Source organism: Halichoeres trimaculatus, unplaced genomic scaffold, assembly GCF_033239565.1.
Source record: "Halichoeres trimaculatus isolate MK-OKI-2021-1 unplaced genomic scaffold, fHalTri1.1 fHalTri1_scaffold_9, whole genome shotgun sequence".
NCBI classification, from domain to species: Eukaryota; Metazoa; Chordata; class Actinopteri; order Labriformes; family Labridae; genus Halichoeres; species Halichoeres trimaculatus.
The window spans coordinates 31,962,494-31,983,905 of record NW_027437188.1 but is presented as its reverse complement, the minus strand read 5'-3'; the positions used below and the strand labels follow the sequence as shown (position 1 = coordinate 31,983,905).

The following is a 21,412-nucleotide window of genomic DNA, read 5'->3' as shown; positions in this document are numbered from 1 at the left end:
GCAGCTTCCAGCATCCAGCTTACACGCCGTACCGTACCAACCGTACTAAACCATGCCAAACTGTACTGAACCCGACTGCTTGGTGGAAATGCGGCTTAACGTTACACATTACGGACATGTCTTGGAGCTCCAGGATGTCGGGGAATATAAACAGTTACTAATCTTCTTACAGATGGACAGTGTTTACTTGTATTAATGTTAGCCTCCAGATACGTTGGAGCACCGGGCTTCCGATAGCGCTACATAAAGCCAGCTTGATGTCACGTCTCAAACTGTAGCCCTGCCTAACTGTTTACTATCCAGTAAAAACTTGTCTTGAACAAAGAATTTTTTTTTGATCCGATCTCCATTTAATTCCAAAACAAAATCACGCCTCGCTAAAAGTAATTGACGACAGTGTGCGGAGACTCCAAGCCACAAGGTGGCGAGGGAGTGCAATCAAAACAGATCCTCCTCACAGCATCTTTAAAGAAGCTTATAAAAAAGACTGAAATGAAGGACTCAAACAAAAGAAATCACAATTGAATATTGCTTAACAAAAAATCCAAATACTGTGTTACAACAAAACAACAATTTTTTCTCCCTCTTCAACGCTTTTTCCTTTAAGTCACCTGAGAAAGGGTTGGTGTATTTTACTCATTAGGTGCAGAAAGTAGATCCAGCCCTGGTACTGATGGAAATCCAGTCAGTTTCATGTGTTTGCTTCAGTTACAAGCTTTCTCTCTATAAAACTGCAGCGATACTAGTTAAAACCTCGTTGGCAGCCAGGCTCGGTTTGCTGGAGTTGGAAACTGTGACAGAAATCTCTCAGGGCTTGTTTCTGAAGCTGTTGTTATTCAGGCTCCGAGAGAAGGAGCTACACATGATTCTGTCATCTTTAGTCATGTGTTTGTGTGTGTGTGTGTGTGTCAGGTGGATGAAATGGGAACAGTGGTGGGGAACTGGCACACAGTTCGTGTCCCTGGCAGTGAGAAGACGCTCCGGCTGTCAGAGCTGGAGTCCTCCAGTCTCTACGAGGTGCTGATGGTGGCTCGAAGCTCAGCTGGAGAGGGACAGCCGGCCATGCTCACCTTCCGCACTGGAAAAGGTAAGTCCAACTTTCCTTCTTTACGTAAAAACAGCTTTTAACTGAAGCACACCGAGGATAAATTTGGTATTTGTCTGTTTACTGTTTCCTGCTGAGAGTATTTTCCAAGCTAGCTACAATAAGGAAACTTCTCAGCTGCCCAAAACATCAACACTAAATGTCAGGTTTCGGTGTCAGCTTGTCTGAGTTAAAGAGCATCTGGACTCTGCTGACGTTCAACAGACATCCAGGAAGAGATTTGTCAAAAAAGAGACATACATCGATAGGAGCCTCGTGAAAGCTGAAAAATATGGAAACCACTTTGAATTTTTGAGATAGGAATGTCAGAAAATGTATGCAGCTCTTTGGGGGCTGATAAATGTGTGTTACAGAAGAGGAAACACAGTTTTGAAGATGGATGAGTGAGATTTGAGCAGATAAAGATGAAGGTGACTGCGATCTGTGTCAGACTTTTTGTGTTTTTGGGACAAATAAAAATAAAAGCAACTGCAAATGTTTAAAGTACACATTGTGAAACTGCTGAACCACAGTGGGGTGGAAAATACTTTCTGGTCAGAAATATGTCAAATACTGCCCGAAGCCACAGATATGATTATATCCCAGCGCTGGTTCTTTTAGAAAACACCAACCAGTCCAAAAGCAGCCTCTCCTGTCCGTGTGCACCAACTGTGTCAGAAATATTTCACTTATTTTCGCTTCGTATAGATTCATATGAGAGCTCAGCGATATCTGAAACATGTGTCCTGCATACGATGCATGTTGAAAACTTTGGCTGAGTGTACTGTTGTTATTTCTGGATCAACTTCCTGCTCTAGATGTGGTTTTGATGACTGAAAAGAAGCCTATAATTGTGTCACAAAGAGATACTGATGAAGGAAATTTTGTTGATGTTAGATTTTCTCATGTTGAAGGTACTTATTACACAAATATAATGTTTCTTGTAACTTCATGTATTCATTGCATGCTACTCACATATATTATTTGCATATATTTGATTAGAAATGGTCCGACAGTTGCTTGTCTGCAGAAGTCTTATAGTTTATTGATTTTGATTAACGAAACCATTAGACTTGAACAGTAACAAACATTCACAGATACCAACCTACACACAACAGAAACAAAACAAAACCAATTAAAAACAAAACAAAACAAAAAGTGGTGTCAGATAATTAAAAAAAATAAATCTAATTAATTACAGGATTTGTAATTAATTAATCTGATTAATCACATTTTAATCTCATATCTGCTTAAGGTCCCCAAAAACAGAATTTGAAATCTAGGACATTACAAAATTGTACTGCATGACTAATCAAATTAATACACGAAGAAGAGAAGATTTGTAAATCCACATCCAATATTAAAATGTCTGTGTTCGCTGCCATTGACGTCTATAGAGGCGGGATCTGGCTTGATGATCAAAATCCTGCTCGTAAACTACTGTGGGTGAGAGCGGTGTGCTTTTTGGATGAGAGCTCAGTATGGATATGAGGAGAAGATGTGAGATGTGAGATGACAGGGACATAGTGAGACACTGCAAGTCAGAAAAGCTCAGGCAGCTCACGCTCCAATTGAGGATGTAGCGTGGTAGTTTATAGAGAAAGAGCAGCTTGCAGGTGGTGAGGTTAACTCTTTTTAAGTAGTGGGGTCTCCTAAAATAAACAGACTAGGGGTAAAGAGGATGTCCTGGCCTGTATTTCCAGTTTGTCTGCAGAAGTCTAAGAAATCTGTGTGACTGTAAAGGCCTCTGGACTCCTCTGTGCCCTCAGTAGAGCACTTCATGTGTCGTGGAACAGTGGAGTTCCTGGTACTAACGGCCTTGAACCACCTGCAGCAGAGTCAGAAGTGAGGCCTGCTCCTGTAGCAGTGAGACCCACACTTAGTCCTGTCCTTTATGTGTGCATCTCAGGTCGATTGAACAGAGACATAGGGGTTTTGCCCCACCGGTAACAACTGTTGCCAAAGTGATTTCCACTTTTATGTTAGAAGACAACTTGGACAAATGTTTCGGTTTATGAAAAAATGTTTCCAAGTGGTTCCTGTCACATGAAATCATCTGTTTCCTGCTCCTTCTGGCAGAAGACATGGCAGATGCAAATGGTCCTGGAAAGATGCAGTTTTCATAAATTTATGACTTTCCCCCCAAACATATTTTATTAATCAATCAATTAAGTCTCGAGTAACAGTCTAGAGTAACTCTCCCCCCTAAAAATTGTACCTGGGACAAATATTTTTTGTTCATGGGCTTATTTCTATGAGTGGCAAAAGTTAGCGGTGGGCACACAGCTAGTTGCTAGCTAAAGGAGAACACTGCTTGCAGGATTGATCATAATTCACTTATAAGGTGCAATTTTCTTGACACACAAGTACTTACCTTAGCCAATAACCACACCTACCATTATTGGCTGACCTAGTGACAAGCTGTGCGACCACCAGCGGCAATCATTGCCAGTCATAAAAATGCTATTGTCCTCAAAACAAAGTACAAAATGGAAAAAAAAATAAAATAGAATAGAAATAATTACATAAAATGATACACAGGGGCTTAGCTGATAGAATTATATGCTTTACAACTCTGAAAAAATCTGGGCATAAACAGGTAAATTACAGAAAACAAAAAGATATCTTTACATGCTGCCACTAAAAAATTGTTAGAGAAAGGAGAGTTGTCTTGAAGGTCATCTACATGTTAAAAAACGCCTTTTTTGATCCCTATAAAACCTGTTGCACTTGCTGTAAATCTTCACTTTTTATTTCTGCAGAAATGATTCTGCAGAATGCTCAAGCCCACTTTGTTTTGCTTTATATTCTTGATTTTTGCTTCAACACTTAGTGCATTTTCAGAAGATTTGACTTAGACTTAGAGAAATTTTAAAGTTTAGCAACCAGATAAGATGGAGCCTTGGCTTTAAAGATCTGCGTCAGTTTTAGCTTTAACAAAAACACACGACATTATCCATAGTAAAAAAAAGGACAAAGCTGGAGTGATTCTTGTGTTTCTGTTTCAAAAAAGTCCAACAAAGGAATATTTGTTTCCTCTAAAGGGGAGAAAAGTATCAATTTAATGTAATCATCATTAGATTCTTTGAATCTGTTCCTTTCAGAGGTGTTAAATTGGATGCATTTCCACATCACACACTCATCCAACAACACAAGTGTGTGTTCCTCAGTGTTGTCAACTGGAAACCCGAAACCCTCCCTGATAAAACCCGAAACAGCTCCGGAAGCCAGGAGGAAATTTTAGATTCCAGCGCCAGCATCCGGAGCTGTTCCATGTGTGTTTGCTGGGGCTGATAGCCCCGCAGACCTCTCAGACCTTGTTTTTACTCACTCTCTGCTTTTCCTCCTCCTCCCTCAGAGAAGAGCACCACCTCAAACAAGAATCCATCCAAGCCGCCTGTCATCTCCATGGTACCCAAAGCCCCGGAGGACAAAACCCCCAACACACACTTTGGTGTGGTCATACACGACCGAGGTAAGGGCAGGCGCAGTCGCTCTGAGTCTGCAGCAGCTGCTGGACTGTGTGCAGACGCAGATTATGGGATGTTTCTGTGGAGATAAAGCTGCTCTCTGTCGTGGAGATATTTATTGTGGAGTTCATGACCGCGCTGTGCTGAATAGATCTCAGAGCGTCATGTTTTGATGTGGTCTGCTTTGCCTCTCTCTGCCTTGGAGAGCAGGCGGACAGACGATTGCTGACACCCTGTAATGACGCTTTGGATGAGAGACGCTGTAAGCAGAAATCTGTGAGATTGCACACAGCTTCAGGGTCAGATGTGTGTGAGTGTGTGTGCGTGTGTGTGCATGTTTTACTCCCATAACAAGCAGGCCAACTTTCTGAAACCACATTGGTCTTTTCACTAACCCTCTTTTTCTCTGTGTTACTCTCTGCTGCCCTCTCTAACTCTGTGGCTAAGAGCCCAGGCAGTAAGTACACATTACTCACGGCATGCCGCTTCACTCTGATGTGCACTCTTCTCTTTTTTTCTTTCTCTGTGAACTTTCCATCCTTACATGAGTTGGATGCAGTGATGAACTTTGCCAGCTCCCTCTCGAAGTTTTCCCCAGATTCTCAGGTCATGTTTGTGTGACTCCAGCTTTTCTTTCCTCCTCAGTGCCCGAGGCCCCTGATCGACCAACCATCTCCATGGCCACTGAGAGCTCAGTGTACGTCACCTGGATCCCCAGAGCCAACGGCGGGTCTCCAATCACAGCTTTCCGTGTTGAGTACAGACGTGGACGCAGCGCTGAGTGGGTCGTAGCAGCGGACAACATCTCACCTCTGAAACTGTCGGTGGAAGTTCGCAATCTGGAGCCAGGTGAGATTTCAAGCTGTTTAAAAGTTTCCTCTATGGTCCAGTGAAGCATGACGCGATGCCTGACAGATAAGATGATCTTGATTCTTGCTCTAACAGGGAGAAAAATACAGATCTATGAGGGTTAGGTAAACTCTGTCTCTGTGTTTCTCTTAAATTCATATCTTACTGTTTGTCCAACCAGCTGATTTTTCACTTCAAAGTCTGATTTTCTATACAGATATGTATGGAAGCCCATTTCTGCCAGTAATGTTTTTTTTAAAAAGGCAAAAATTATGAGATAAAAAAAATCAAATTATGAGATGAAAAGCCACAATTATGAGATAAAAAGTGAAAATAATGACATTAAAAGTGATACTTATGAGATAAAAAGTCAAAATAGTGACATAATAAGCTAAAGTTATGAGATAATTAAGTCAAAACTGTGAGATTAAAAAGTCAAAATGTTGAGACAAAAAGTTGAAAATTATAAGATATTAAGAGCAAATTATTACATAAAAAGTAAATATTATGAGATAAGTTAAAATAATGAGATAAAAAGTGAAAATTATTGGATCAAAAGTTGAAATGAGATAAAAAGTAAAAATTATTGGATCAAAAGTTAAAATGAGATAAAAAGTGAAAATTATGAAATTAAAAGTTGTATGATTAAAAAGTCAAAATAATTAGATAAAAAGTCAAATACATGAGTTAAAAAGGGAAAAAATTATGAGAAAATAAAATCAAAATTTAGAGCTTAAAAGTTATAATAAGATAAAAAGAGAAGACTTTAAGATAAAAAGTCAAATACACGGGTTAAAAAGTGAAAATTATGGGATAATTAAGTCATAATTATGAGATAAAAAGTCATTATGATGATATAAAAAGTCAAAATTATGAGATTAAAAGTAGCAAAATATGAGACTTTTGTGCTCCTGCTGCATCACTTCACTTAGCCAGACGTGAACAATATGAACCCCTAATGAAAGTAATTTTTTCCACCGAGTAGATAAATAATTAGTGTAAATAATCGACATGTCTCTTAACCTGGTGTCATTAGGATTAAACACATTACATTACTTTTGGAATGTGTTCAGTTTTTATCATAGAATTTTGACTTTTAAATTTATATTTACGACTTTATTATATCATAATTTCAACTTTCTTTGTCTTTTTTTGTACTGGCAGAAATGGGCTTCCATAGAAACAACCACGAAAGGATTAAAACCATGCTATTAAAAATATTTCACTAAAGTTCTCCTTGAATATCTTATAAGCATATTACATGCAAAAACAGATCAGATTTGCAAAGTCTGGCGGCCTTATTTGGACTATACTGGACCTGATCTCTCTGATATTATTGTAAAAGGAACTTTTTGAGTGATTGTGACCTGTTGTAAACATCGGAAATATTGGCTTGAATCTTTGTGTACAACCAGACACACCTGAGCTGTTTGTTTGGTTTTGTTTTGTCATTATGCATACTTTTTGACTATTGGGTCATTACCAATGTATGCTAAATTCTATTTAGCGTATAAACTATGGAAATTTAATAAACATAATGGGATGAAAAACATGCAATTATTATTATGTGGCAGTCAGATTTTTAGAGATTTTGTAGCTTTTTTTCTTTAGTGCAAAATGTGGAGGTTGGCTTCAAATCCAACCTGCAGCACCTTTCCTGTCACTCTCATCCTGTTTCCTGCTCAATCCACCATCCCGTCCTCTCCAAATAAAGGCATAAAAGCCTGAAAATATAACTTTAAAAAGTGTGAACTGAATAAAATTTCAACAAAACAATCTTAACCTGAATAAACAGAAGTATCAAAGCGTCAGATTCTTTACAAATTTTCCTCTGTCTTTGTGTTTCCCTCTCAGGTTCCACCTACAAGTTCCGCGTCGTGGCCATAAACATGTACGGTGAGAGTCCTCACAGCATCCCCTCCAAGCTGTACCAGGTCCCTCAGGCCAGCCCGCGCATCGCAGACCGCCCCGTGGTCGGCCCTCACATCTCGTCCACAGACGCCATCAGCGACACTCAGATCATGCTGCGCTGGACTGTGAGTACTGTGAGGACAAACTTTATACATCTTTTTTTATTTTCTTTGATCAAAATTATCTGTTTGTTTCCTCTGAATGTTGCTCTGTTTGATCTTTGAGTTACTGTATTTGCCGTCACTGTTTCTGTGTTCAGAGAGATTAAAAAGATATTCACGCTGGGTGTAAATCCAGTTTCACATCCAAGAGAGAGGATTGATTACTTCTGGCTGGCTTACAGCTGTTAAAGTATGTATTTTTGTTCTGGAGTGTTTCAAGTTCAAGACTTTGGCCTTAGATGGTCTTGAAATCAAAAACCTTTGAGTCCTCGTTTCTGAGTCTGAATCTTTTCCAGGTCTTAAATGTCGAGGCTGCAGCTATCAAAGGGACAAATGAAAGCTTAAAGGCAGAATAACTTTGGTCATGTCGTGTCTTCTCCCTCCTGCTCACCTGTGTACGCGCTGCTCTCTGAGGCTCAATCAGACCCTGAATCGAGTCGCCGGCTGATTACAGCTCTGAGATTAAGCGGCTCTGTCCGTCTGCGGTTTGATTCTGCTTTCTTCAAAGCTGTTTGTCCTCCTCGCAGCAGTTTGGGCTGCAGATAGTTCCCCACATTTACTTAACCTCAGACACTCTCATTATTCCTTCAGCTTCAGACAGACAGTGCAATCACAGCCCGCTCCCTGAGCCCCGTACATCTGCTGATAACAAGCCCGGCCATTAGTTGTTGGAAAATTTCCTCTCTTTGTATAATAATTGCTCTCTAGATTGCAGGACTCTAACGTAATCTTTTTTTCCGTCCTGATGCAGTACAACCCCTCGAGTAACAACAACACTCCGATCCAGGGTTTCTATATTTACTACCGGCCCACAGACAGCGACAACGACAGCGACTACAAACGAGACGTGGTTGAAGGTGAGTGGGAGTAAAATGTTTGTGCCTGTTATCACTGAGGGTCGTGGATCCTGAGAGTCCACAGTGGGCTGTAGTGAAGAGGGGCATGTGTGCTCCTTGATTTATGAGGAGTGCCGTCCCCGGGCAGCAGGGCTTTCTGAAATCTGTTTTTAATAAATGGTTGCCAGAGCGGTAATGTGAGCCGCGGCAGAGGAGAGGGCTCAGGTTGCTGGGAGGAATGCTAACAGTGGAGCCTGGTACAGGAAGGGAAGGAGGGACGGCCTTTCACCCCGCCCAGCTCTTTAACAAGAGGACACTTAAGTTTCTACAAAGTCCTCACCATCAGGGACACATGGCTGTCAGTGAGGCTGGGTGCATAAAAAAATGCATAAAAAGCCCAAACATCCACTTGTTTTCAGCATATAGGTTTCAAAAAATTGTAAGTACTGCTGTCAGGTGATCAAAAAAAACAACAAATTAATTACAGGATTTTTAATTAATTGCATTTTAATCGCATAAGGTCCCCAAAAGCAGAATTTGAATTCTAGTACATTATAAAACTGTAGTGAATGACTGATCAGATAAATCCTAAATGTCAAAATCCTGCTCGTAAACCACTGTGGGTGAGAGCGATGCACTCTTTGGATGAGAGCTCAGCATGGATATGAGGAGAAGATGTGAGATGATAGAGACATAGCAAGACGCTGCAAGTCAGAAAAGTTCAGGAAGGTAACACTCCAACTGAGGATGTGTCGAGGTAGTTCAGAGAGAAAGAGCGGAGGCATCGTGAGATAAGATGACAGAGTATGGAGCGTCCAAAATGAGCTTGCTCTAAAACGTTTGTTTTGTCTGTTTTTGGATCAAAAACAGGAAGAGACATAGAGGAAGAGGATCCACGCTTCTTAGGTAGTTTGGTGTTTACATAGTCAGAGAAAACAATATCATTTAGGCCTTGAAAGATAGTTCCAGATGCTCTGAAAATCGCTGGCAGAGTTACCACGTGCTAACTTGCGGTGTAATTATTAATCTAATTGATGCCTTAAAGTCACAGCCATAACTGTGGGATCATTTTCTTTAGAGAAAAAGTAAAAACTCATAGTAAAAGGATGTGTGGATCAGCATTTTTCACCCCTGACACAAGTCTGATTTTTTAGCCTTGAATTTTTACATCCAGTGATACTGAGACCTCAATGGTGGCTAACATGAATGGTCTTTTTTGTCTCCAAGTTAAATTTTTAAGAGCTTTTAATGCTTTGTTTTAAGAGGATAGGACAATGATAAGATGTGGCAATATACCGCAATACTTTGACCTGTGATAAAATATCAATATTTCAGCTCTAGGCATTAATATTTTTGTATAATGAATATAATCCCAAAGTATATTCAAAATATTTTCTTCCTTAACTTAATGATGTGGGTTTTGATGCTGTAAACATCAATGTTTTCTCTCTATTCTGGGGTCAGTTAGTTTAAAATAATTTAAAGTTTAATTTTCACAGTGAGGAAGACTGATAACATAATAATTATAGTCATGTTTTGTGCAAAATTAGATTTTATAGGAGTAACATTGGTTTCACCAAGTCACATTTATCAGTTTCACGAAATCACCACGACTTTCAACCAATCATTTTTTTTGCAATATTGACTCACTTCATGTTATCAAGGTAAGTGTTTGTATGAAACACTGTGTCTGGCTTTCATTATTTTAAACGCAATAAAGAAAGAAAAGTTGTTTCAGTCAAACAGTTAACTGTCAAGAATATCACAGTATCGTGATATTATCGTATCGTGACCCAAGTATCGTGATGTATATTGTGAGGTTCTTGCCAATACTCACCCCTAACATCAATCAAACCAAAATTACAATAACATGCTTATTGTCAAAATATATAAAAAGCCATGTCACTGAGGGCTGCCAATGACTTAGCAAGAACCTCATATGGTGTGACCCAGACCACTAGTCCATCTGTGCCCCCCTAACATGAATGTTCAATGAGAAGGTTGGCTAAAATGCCGATTATCAATAAAAAAATTACTGGATCAGCCCTGATCCAATACTAGAGATCAGGATTGGGACATCCCTGCGAAGAGCAAATGATTTCAGGGATGCTGATGATTTTTGGCCCCAAATCACCAAATTTTTGCCAAGTTTTTCTTACATTTCCTCTGTGTTAGCTATAAAATCTAAAACATGACATATTTTGAGAATGATCCCTTTTCGTCTTATTTCAAAGAAATGTATTAATAAAAAGATCACAAAATACCCTCTCTACAAAACAGAAGACTAAAAACTGCTGGCTTTTTCTCTTATTTAATCTTATCTTTCTGAAACTTCTAAGTTAACACAACTCATGGAAGCTTTCCTGCTCTTTCTTACAGCATAGATTTAAACTCTCCAACTGCTTTCTTTCATTGTTGTGACTTGAACAAGTTCAGATCTACCTCAGGGCGGAGGAGGTAGCACATGTGCGCTGATTTATTACACTTTATATCAAACAACAGCAGCTTGTTTCAGCCTCATTTGTTAGAAATGTAGCATTTCCATGTCGGAGATTGTCGTCTCATCTGTGATTTCAGAGCACATAGTGGTGTGATTGTGTGTGGTGGAGCTGCAGCGGTGTGTGTGTGAGAGTGTGTGTGAGTGTGAGTGTTGGAGGTGAGCCAGGACAAACATGAAGCTGCCATATATGGAGCTGGTCTAGAGTAAAGCAACTGTCTGGGCCCTCATGGGACTGACAGAGTAAAAGAGAAGGGTGGAGGTGGGGTGGAAGTGGGGGAGGATGAAAGAGGGAGCATGAAAGAACATGACCTTGGTGAAAACGTGAAACATGAAGAGAAGAAGAAAAAAGGATGGAGGGAATGAGTTTGAGTTTACACAGCATGAGTCAACAACAGCTCTCCCTCCTTCTTCTCCTTCCTCAGGTGTAAAACACTGGCACATGATTGGACACCTCCAGCCTGAGACCTCCTACGACATCAAGATGCAGTGCTTTAACGACGGGGGAGAAAGCGAATACAGCAACGTCATGATCTGCGAGACCAGAGGTAAGAAACACAAACGGCACCGCACCAGAAATGAGTCACACACAGTCGAGCAAACCGCTGTTTCATCAGGAGTCCGGGCATGTTCCTGCAGCGGCTGTAGCTCTAATAACGGGTATGATGGCCGTAATTATGCTTCATAAACGCTCCCAGCTTTATGAGACCAACAACAATGGTTCCTCTTTCACAGTTTAGGGATAAAAACACTCACGTCCTCTCCTTCCTTCTCCACTGCAGCGCGACAGTCCCCGGGGTCACCCAGCCAGCACCCCATCACACCTCCAGGCCCCCACCCACAGGAGCCACCCAGCTCCCCGGGAGCCCTGCTGTACGTGATCGTGGGCTGCGTTTTGATCGTGATGGTGCTCATCCTGCTGGCTTTCATCGCCATGTGTCTGTGGAAGAATCGGCAGCAGAACAACATGCTGAGTGAGTTTACAGAAACACGTTAGACGACAGCATTCACAGAGTGCTCCAGCTCTTCTTAGACCAAATGTGGATCCCTCGGTCCCTTTAAAAGTGTTTGCCATTGTTGGATGGACTCTTAACCGCTCCTGTTGGATCTGTAAATATTTGGACTTTGCAGCTTAAAGATTTTGGCCCCAGGTTTGTGCTGAGTCACAGGTGCTGGTTTATGTGTGGTGGATTTATTGGAGTTCCATTACATCGAAGGGAAATAACAGAATTGAGCTGATATTTAATACTAATAGTGAAACAATACAGAGAGTGTTTTCCAAACTAGTTTGACGATATAATCAGAGTTTGGCCAAACTTCTCAAAGAGGAGTGTTTTATGTCGTCTTAAAGGTGCAGTGTGTAGAATTTAGCAGCATTTAGCAGAACTGATGTAAAAGAAATGGAAAAGACGTGTGCACACATTTTGGTGACATAATCAACATTTAGCTCCATTCATTCGGACGAGTTAGCGTTCTTTAAAAGCTAAATTCAAACAGTAAGCACTAGGGCTGCAACTAACGATTATTTTAGTAATCGATTACTCTGAGGATTATATTTACGATTTATCGATGAATTGGAAAAAAAAGAATGAGAATGCATAATATTAAAAGTCACAAAACCAAATGTGTTGTTTTAGTTGATGACTATTGTTTGCTTAAAGGTATATACAAAGAAACAAAATATTTGGACATAGTTAAAGCTGATCAGATGCTACATTTATAAAGTAGAAAAAGTGATATGAATGTAATGTCACTTAAAGAATCAACAGTTTGGGCCAAAAAAGGCAAATAAATAAAAATGTGTCCTCAATCTTTTCACCTGCAGGTCAAACAGTTCACCCCCTCTGCCCTACCACTATTTGTAGCAGCTAATGCTAATGCTAACGTTAGTTTAGCGAACTCCTTGTGGTTTTCAAATGGGGTGACAATTTAATAAAAAGACTAAGCGAGTCCTAAAAGACAAACCATGAATTTCGCAACATATCAAAGGAGTGTATGTGAGATTTTGTAGCTCCTCACCTAGCTGTTGAGCTCCCGGCTCGTCATCGATGAGCCCAACATGTTTGTGTCTTAGTGCTGGATCATTGCAGTCGAACTGCCGTGCCAGGCGAGGTCATTTATGTCAATTAACACGCTGTGTGCTTTAACTCAGTATGAAATATTCCCAAACTCAGGAAATTTTTGGACGAAAGGCTTCTCCGGCTCTGCCATTATTTGCCTGTTTACTTGTTTCCCTCACCTGCCGACTCGGCTTCTCCTCCGCCACGCTGATCTGTTTACATTCGACGCATACAGCCCCACGGCCCAGTTAATCTACACTCCAGTCCAGTAGGTGGCGGTAATGCACTTTAGCTAGTTGCCAACCCCTAAATAACCCAACATAAAGGAAGAAGACAAATAAACTGAAGACAAACTAAAACAGTAATGGTGCAGCACAGAGCATCAATTACTGAAAACCTTGTTAACGCTTTGACTAATCGATTTTTACCAATTTTATTGTTTTGTTGTTGCAGCCCTAGTAAGCAGCATAAAAATGTCTGGTTGTTCTGTGCTAATTTGTCAGAAATGATACTACACCATGGAGTCAACTTCTATCGAGTTCTGACCATTGCAGAGTGACCAGTGTTTTGGAGCAAAGAGTGACCATGCTAACTGGTGACTCTTAGCTGAACGTGTCTGTGACGATTGGCCTGCTTTACCAGTCCAGAAAAAATTCTTGTTTCAAGTTATGTAAAGACAAAAAAGAAGTCTGAATTGCTTGTAACAAGTCAAGAATCTGCCAACGGGGTAAGAAAAATGTACTTGTGTTAAAACATTTTTCTCATCTTGACAAGCACATTTCTCTTGTTCCATTGGCAGATTTTTTTACTTGTTACAAGCAATTCAGACCCCATTTTTGTCTTTGAATAACTTGAAATCAGACATTTTTCTGGACTTTTCAAGTGAAGGTGGCTCATATTAAGTCTAAAAAGACTTTTTCACTGAAATAAGACAAAAACATTTGATAAGATTTCAACTTTTGGCAGTGTAGACTTTGTAGATGCAGAGATATACTCTTTTTAATATGGGTATATATCATTTTTCCAGCAGAGACCCAAAAATGGGCGGGGCTTACAGGGTTAAAGAACAAAAACACCGTGCTGAATGAGTGTTTCTTTGCTCGCTTTTTAATTAAACGTCCACCGGATGCCAAACTAGTTTCATGCACTGCAAAACACTAAAATATTTTCAAGTGTTTTTGTCTTGAAAAAAACTTTCCTAAAACTAGAATAATGTTTTAATATATGTAACTTTTCTCTTGTACCATTGAAAGATTTTTTTTTACTTGTTACAAGCAATTTAGACCTCATTTATGTCTATAAATCACTTGAAACAAGGCATTTTTCTGGACTAGTCAGGTGAATGTGGCCCATATTAAGTCTAAAAAGACATTTTCTACTGAAACAAAACATAAAACACTTGATAAGATTTCAGTTTTTTACAGTGTGTTGTTGATTTATCCTGAGCTCTGGATGTCTTTGGCTCAGTAAGGAAGCTATTTGAAGGTTAATCGTGGAAATTATTTTACTGTAATGATTTAATTCTTACATAAGACCCTCCTTCCTGTCTCCGCTCTGCAGAGTACGACCCTCCCTACCTCTACCAGCAAGCGGAGATGAACGGCCATGTCCTGGAGTACACCACGCTGACCAGCTCCAGCCGCATCAATGGTGGCGTCCACGGGGGCTACGGACACAGCGGCCCCATGTTACCCCAGGGGTGCCATCACCTCCACCACAAACTCCCCAACGGCTTGGCGCTGCTCAACGGCTCAGGCAGTCTATTTTCTCCCGGCCACCCACACAGCCACGATGGCACCCTGCCCCACAGCACCCGGGAGTGTGAGCACTCGCACCCTCACCACCACCACAACGTGAGTGCTGCGCTGCAGACACCAGAGACGCCTGCTTTAAGCTCATGATGTGCCAGGATTAATGTCTTAGTGTGGTGTTTGTGGATCAGCAGGTTGGATTTCAGTTTGTGTTGGCTAAACGCTGATTTTCTCTCTTCCTGTCAGGGCGGAGGCATGTACACTGCTCTTCCTCAAACAGAGTCGTCTGATTGTATGAGCTGTCAAAACCTCTGCAACAATAACCGGTAAGACAAGAAGGAGATTAAAAAGTGAAAGTGAAAAACTTTGGGTCAAACTTTTTGTAAAAAAAACGATGAGCTGAAGAGATCTGATTTTCAGCTGAGCAAAGCGCACGCTCACTTCTTTCCTCACGAGTCCTGTTTATGTACTTAAGGGTCCCCACCATCACAGTTTACCCAGTGTGCACCCAGCCAGCAGACCTAATGAGCCCTGTGTTTATTTACCTCCGGCTGCTGGGAAAAGAGGGGGTGTGGTCGTGATCCAATCATGAACCGATTGAGGCGAAGCTGAGTTCAGGAAAAACGTGGTGAAGCTCGCAGCGTGTAACTGTCTGGAGCTTCAGCGAAGAGCGAAACCACAAAGTGTCACAGTTATTCAGAGGCAGTCAGACCAGATCTTTAATCTCTGGGTTAACTCTCAGAGTGATTTCACAGCTGGGCCAGAGGGCTCGGGTTGTGTTGGAGCTGTCATTGTTTTGCACATTGTCAGGAGTATTAACACAAGGGTTTCTGTGTCTGTTTCTGTGTCTGGAGGAGAAGCCACAAACATCTGCAAAGAGGAAGAAGCAGAACAGACTGCTGAGAGTCCATCAGTGTCAGCGGAGACACCAGAAAACTAAACCTCAACTTTAATGTGTCCTCTCCTTCCTCTTCCTCCTCTGTGTGTCTCTGAGCAGATGTTACAACAAGGCCAACGGCACGTTCTCCAGCGGCACTCTCCCTTTAATGCACCGCGTGGCGCCGTGCCAGCAGGACGGGCTGGAGATGGTTCCTCTGGGCCAGGTTTCGTCCCAGTGCCACGGCCCGGACAGTCAGATCCACTGTGGGGACCAGGGGGCCGACGCAGAGTACCAGCCAGACGAGCAGAGGGAGTCCTCGCCTTCGCAGCATTCCTGCTGTCTGGTCGGGAACAATGAAAACTGTCCTGCAGACAACACTGGTGAGACGTTTGAAACACCCACAAATATTTCTGAGTGTTTGGTTTTTATTTTCCAATTTATGCCTCTTTAATAAGTCACAGAAGATTATTAGATGATCTATTATTTTACACAGTTCAATTCACAAAATTAAGCTGAGAAAAGTCCCTCAAAGCTGTGTTTGTGCATTTTATTTCAGTATTTATTTTAAAACATGTCTATTGATAGATATGTTTCAATAATTTCTTATTACTAAAGTGTAAATCACGTCGAAAGCTGGACTTATCTGGAAATTCATTCATTTATTTATCAAGATAAACTTCTTGAGGTGAATTATCTCATTACAAGGGGAGAAAACAAACTCATAAACAACATATTCACCTCTTTGTGGAGAAAAAAGAGAAACATAGACTGTAAAAAATACGGACGTAGTCTCTGCTACGTCACCTGTCTGTTCCTGATGCAGAATAATGAAGCTGATCATTGATGAGGACTTTGAGCTTCCTGTCTAACAGCTATAGGGCGCTCCTCAGTCACGTGACCTGAGCTGTGTCTCTGATTGGACAAACTTATGATCCTAATTTCTTCTAAACCACTGAATTAGAATAAAAATTCACCCTCTTTAAAGCGTGTGCCAATAGCCAAATTAGTGTTTCAGACCCAGGCTGTTTTTTGAAAAAAGAGAAAGGTGTTTTAACGCTTTAAAAGTCTGTTTTTGGGCTTGGTGTGTATGTGGTCTTTCTGCAGTCAGCCTCAAGTGGATTCGTGATGAACAGCAACTTTTAGCACTCCTGCATAAGCTTCATTTTTCTAAACCAGATGTTGCCCTTTTGAAAGAAACCAAATCAGTAGAAAGTATCAATAAAAGATATGACAAATAAATGTAGAAAGTAACTAACAACCTGAAATGTAACAAAAAAGAAAACTTATAAAACCCAAAACATAAAAATTGACCCAAGAGTTATTACGTTTTGGGCTCACCACTTTTATTACATTATTGACCAATTATTACATTACATAGATGAACGACAGGAAAAAGAGAAAGAAAAACATAAAAAAACAGCCAAAACATGTAAGTAAATTAAAAAAACTTTACAACTTTAACAAGGCTGATTTATGCTTGATGCATCTGCTAGGTTCCGCGCAGCCTCGTGCGAACAAATGATGTCATTTTTGCACCTACGCCCCCTTACGTGGTCCTTTTCCTGCGGAGAATTTCTGTGCCGTGCACACTTGAAAATTTCTTACCTGCCAGATGGAGATGTGTGGACAAGATGGCAGAAAAACATGATCTCCCACTGGTCAAAGTGCGCTGTGATAACCGAGTGGTAAATAATTCATGGCGTGAAATTGCGGCCACTCTCAGCAGAAAAGAGGAATCAGTTGAAAAAAACCTGGAAAAATCTCCAGGACAGAAATGTTAATGTGTTGTAAACAAAGGCAAACTTCTTCGACTCTGGTTTAGTATTCTGGTAGACGTATGTTTGTGATACACCGCCCCCTGCAGTTTGGGAATGGACGCCAACGAACGCCACACGGGGTGTTAAGGAAGCGTAAAAGCCTCACGCCTTTTCTCGTGCGTCTGATTTTCGCGCGTCACGTTCCCACGGTAAGCGTTAAGAAGGCCAAGGTGGCTACTGATATCTGTTTAAGGATTTGAAAGAGGAGTGCAACTACACATGAACACAAAGAGACACAAGAAATAGTGACAGTATTATTCACGGTTAGTACATTTCAACTCAAATAAGGGCAGAAATTAGTCTTTGAATCTAGAAGTTTCATCCCTCTGATTGCTTTTTGTAGCCTTAAGATATGTAGCTCTAGAGGAAGCTTAGCTTAGCCTAGCTTCAAGGATGAAAAAGTCCAGAGTGATTGAAGGAAATATGGTTCCCGCTCTACAGTTAGGGTACACGAAGTCTGGCTTTTAGAGTCATTAATGTCGCGGTGATATTTTAAATCTAACATTTTAGGACCATGTTAGCTGGTTTAAAACATCGTTTGTTGTTGTTTTAGGACATAAGAGCTTAAAAATCAAAGTCCTGAGCAGTAAGTGAAAACATTTTCACCCCTCACGGTTAAACACTGTTGTGAAATCCAGCTCTGTCAGTTCTTCTTCATGTTTGTAAGTTTTTGTATCATTACCAATCATCGTGTTGTATTCAGACAAACTATGCAGCATCACCACAAATTACACTGTGGGCCTCTCCACAATCTGTTCCTGTCCTCTTTAATACGAAGCATAAACCAGAGTCTCCTCTCTCTCTTTCCGTGTGTGTGTGTGTTTAGCTGAGGAGGAGCTGGAGTGCGTGGACACAGAGGGGCCTGTGGTGTGCTGGGAGAGTCTGGGCCTGCCAGACTTGGACTGTGACGAAAAGCCTGGGTGGATCTCCAGCAGCAGCCTGGCCGGGGAGCTGATCCAGCCCGGCCCACAGGAGGTCTGAGCGCAGCCCACACACCAACGCACACACTCCCTCCTGCAGCGTGGAGGGGAGCAGAGACCTGGCGAGACACGGCGTGGAGATATGGACACTGCATGTTACGGTGACACGGACACAAAGCGTGGACGGACTGAGGAGAAACGAGAGCAAAGCCAGACGGAGAGACACTCAGAGTGCTCAGAGACTGAACCCTGGAGGAAAGACTCTCAGAAAGATCAAAAACTCTTTAGATGACTTATTTATTTTTTGTAGTAGTAAAATATTATTTCATATGAATGTATCTGTTTTAAAGGAAAAAGTTTGTCTTTTATATTATTTATGCCTTTTGGATGAGAAAAACTTTTTATTTTTGGTTGTTTTGTCCCTCTGTGCTCCACACCAGTGTGGAGATTAGCAATTGTCCGTGTAAAGTTTTGTAATAATATAAAGAGAAGATATGGAAGAGTAAACAACAAACTATTTTGGATGTCCTTCCTCCCTTCTTTGAGCGCGGCGCCCTGTGAGTGATTGCCACAGTGAATTTCCCGGCGCGGGTCCAAACCCATCGATATTTCTGGCAGGTCTTTGATGCGGTCTGCGATGGGCTGTTCCACTGCAGTGACCCCTGAACGGGGTGAACACTCCCTTCTCTGTTCAGATTAAGGCTGCTGCTCTTTGCTTCACTGAATACTTGATAGCTCATCGCTTTAGTAAAACGCACGGTTGCTTTGGGAGCTCCGCTGACCCAGTGGCCCCAATCTGTTAGACGAGAGGAGAAGTTACGTTAAAACACAGTTTTCTTCATGTAAGGACTTCATCAGGCTTTCTAACCTTGGTTTGACCCACATAAAAAGTTTGTTTAATGCTTAAAACTCTGATTCAATGGACAAATTTAAAGCAGGGGTAAAATCATTTGAGTCAGATTGCAGCAAATGCTCCATTAGAGGGTCATTCCTTTATCAGATGAAAAATCCAAGATTTAACAGAATGAAATCAGGGCCACTGAAAAGGACAACCTCCTCATTTTTTTGTTTGCAATTTTTTTCTGAGAAAAAAAGTCAAATTTTGAGATTAGAGTTAGAATTCTGAAATTAAAGTCAAAATTCTGACAAAAAAGTGAGAATTATGACTTAAATCTCAGGATTCTGACTTCAGTCTTGGAATTCTGACTTTTTTTCTTGATTTCAGAATTCTGGTTGTTTTCCTCAGAGTTCTGAATATGATCTCAGAATTCTGACTTTAAAAACTTTATCAGATAAAAAAAAAGAGATAACAGGATGAGGGCCAATGAAAGAAAAAAACAACCACCTTTTTTTTTGATATTAATATATGTTTTTAGAAAAATGTCAAAATTTTGACATGAAAGTCAGCACTCTGAGAAAAAATGTGAGAAATCTGACTTGTAACTCAGAATTCTGACTTTTTTCAACTTTTTCTTTATCTCAGAATTCTAAATGTTTTCTCAGAATTCAGATTTCTGATTTCAATCGAAGAATTCTGACTTTAAAATTGTTTATCAGATGAAAAATCAAAAAAATTACGGAAGAGGATTAGGAACACTGAAAAAACAACCTCGAGATTTTTTTGTTTTTACTGTTTTTTCTTAGAAAAAAGTTAAAATCGTAAGATTACAGCAGATGAGAACTGAGAATAAGTCAAAATTCTAACTTTTAATCTATTATCTGACAAAGATCTCAGACTTTTCTTTATCTCAGACTTCTGGCTTTTTTTCTGACATTAATCTTTGAATTGTGACTTGAATCTCAGAAATTTTGACTTAAATCTCAGTTTTTTTCCCCTTATCTTCGAAATCTGGCGTTTTTTGACAGAATTCATAATTTGGATTTTAATATCAGATAATGACTTTGAAATCATTTCTCAAATGAAAAATAAGAAAATTTAAGGAAGAGGATTACGGGACACTGAAATAAAAAACCAATAGATTTTTTTGCCATTACTGCTTTTTCTTAGAAAAAGTCAAAATAATAAGATTGGAGTCAGAATTCTGAGGATTTTGGCCTAAATCTTAGAATTCTGCTTTTAATTCATTATCTGACAAAGAGTTCAGCCTTTTTTTTTGTTTGTGTCTCAGACTTCTGACTTTTTTTCTGTCTTTAATCTTGGAATTTTGAGTTTAATATCAGAATTCTGACTTAAATCACAGTTTTTTTTTTCCTTATCTCAGAATTATGGCTTTTCCACAGAATTCAGAGTTCTGACATTAAAAACATTTATCAGATGAAGAATCAAAGATTTAACACAAGAGGATTAGGGACTGAACAAAAAAACCAAACTCCAGATATTTTTGTTATTGCCACTTTTTTAAGAAAAAAGTCAAATTTGGGGATTAGAGTCAGAATTCTGAGGAAAAAAAGTGAGAATACTGAGAAAAAGTCAGAATTGTGACTTCAGTCTCAGAAATTTTGACATAAATCTCTTTTTTTTTCCACATCTCAGAATTCTGGCTTTTGTTTCTCAGAACTCAGGATTCTAACATCAATATCAGTATTCTGAATTCAAAAACATTTATCTGGTGAAAAATCAAAAATTTGATGGAAGAGGATTAGGGAACAAACTCCTGATTTTTTGTGATAACTAACACTTCTGCCACTTAGAAACACATTAAATTTTAAGATTAGAGTCAGAATTCTGAGAAAAAGGTTGAGGGACGCTAAAGAAACCAACCTCCAGAATTTCTTTGTAATTACTATTTTCTTAGACAAAAGTCAAATTTTGAGATTAGAATCAGAATTTCTGAGAAAAAAATGTGAGATTTCTGACTTTTAGCTCAAAATTCTGGCTTTATATTTAGAACTTGATACATATCTAAGAATTTTGACTTTAATCTCAGTATTTTGAGAAAAAAGTCAGAACCCTGACTTTTATCTAAGAATTCAGACTTTTTTTCTCATAAACAATCGTAGTATAAAAGTGTTTTTTTCAGTGGCCCTAATCCTCTTCTGTAAAAAAATAGTTTCAGTTTTATCCACAAAAAATGTGTTGAAAGTAGTGGACATGGAAGTCTAGGGAGAACTCAGAGTTCACTTCTCTGAAACCAAACGTTCAACACATGCACCTGAATCCATCTGCAGATTCTGCTTCACGGGACGTTAGGAGGCGAACTTTATTCTGTAATTTG

General features: G+C 40.0%; 1 protein-coding gene across 3 annotated transcripts in view; it reads left to right on the top strand.

Annotated features, from left to right (window-relative positions):
• Positions 1-18,738, top strand: part of cdon (cell adhesion associated, oncogene regulated) — a 92,004-nt gene extending 73,266 nt beyond the window's left edge. For 2 of the 3 annotated variants that reach the window (XM_074680124.1, XM_074680122.1), the window contains 11 exons: positions 913-1,087; positions 4,443-4,559; positions 5,200-5,403; positions 7,258-7,439; positions 8,227-8,332; positions 11,234-11,356; positions 11,591-11,782; positions 14,429-14,721; positions 14,866-14,945; positions 15,617-15,879; positions 18,143-18,738. In XM_074680124.1, the coding sequence (XP_074536225.1) occupies positions 913-1,087; positions 4,443-4,559; positions 5,200-5,403; positions 7,258-7,439; positions 8,227-8,332; positions 11,234-11,356; positions 11,591-11,782; positions 14,429-14,721; positions 14,866-14,945; positions 15,617-15,879; positions 18,143-18,297 (1,890 nt within the window). In that variant the 3' untranslated portion in view covers positions 18,298-18,738. Of the gene's footprint in view, positions 1-912; positions 1,088-4,442; positions 4,560-5,199; positions 5,404-7,257; positions 7,449-8,226; positions 8,333-11,233; positions 11,357-11,590; positions 11,783-14,428; positions 14,722-14,865; positions 14,946-15,616; positions 15,880-18,142 lie in introns of all 3 variants that reach the window. The other variant, XM_074680123.1, reaches the window with a different exon arrangement.
• Positions 18,739-21,412: the final 2,674 nt, after the last annotated feature.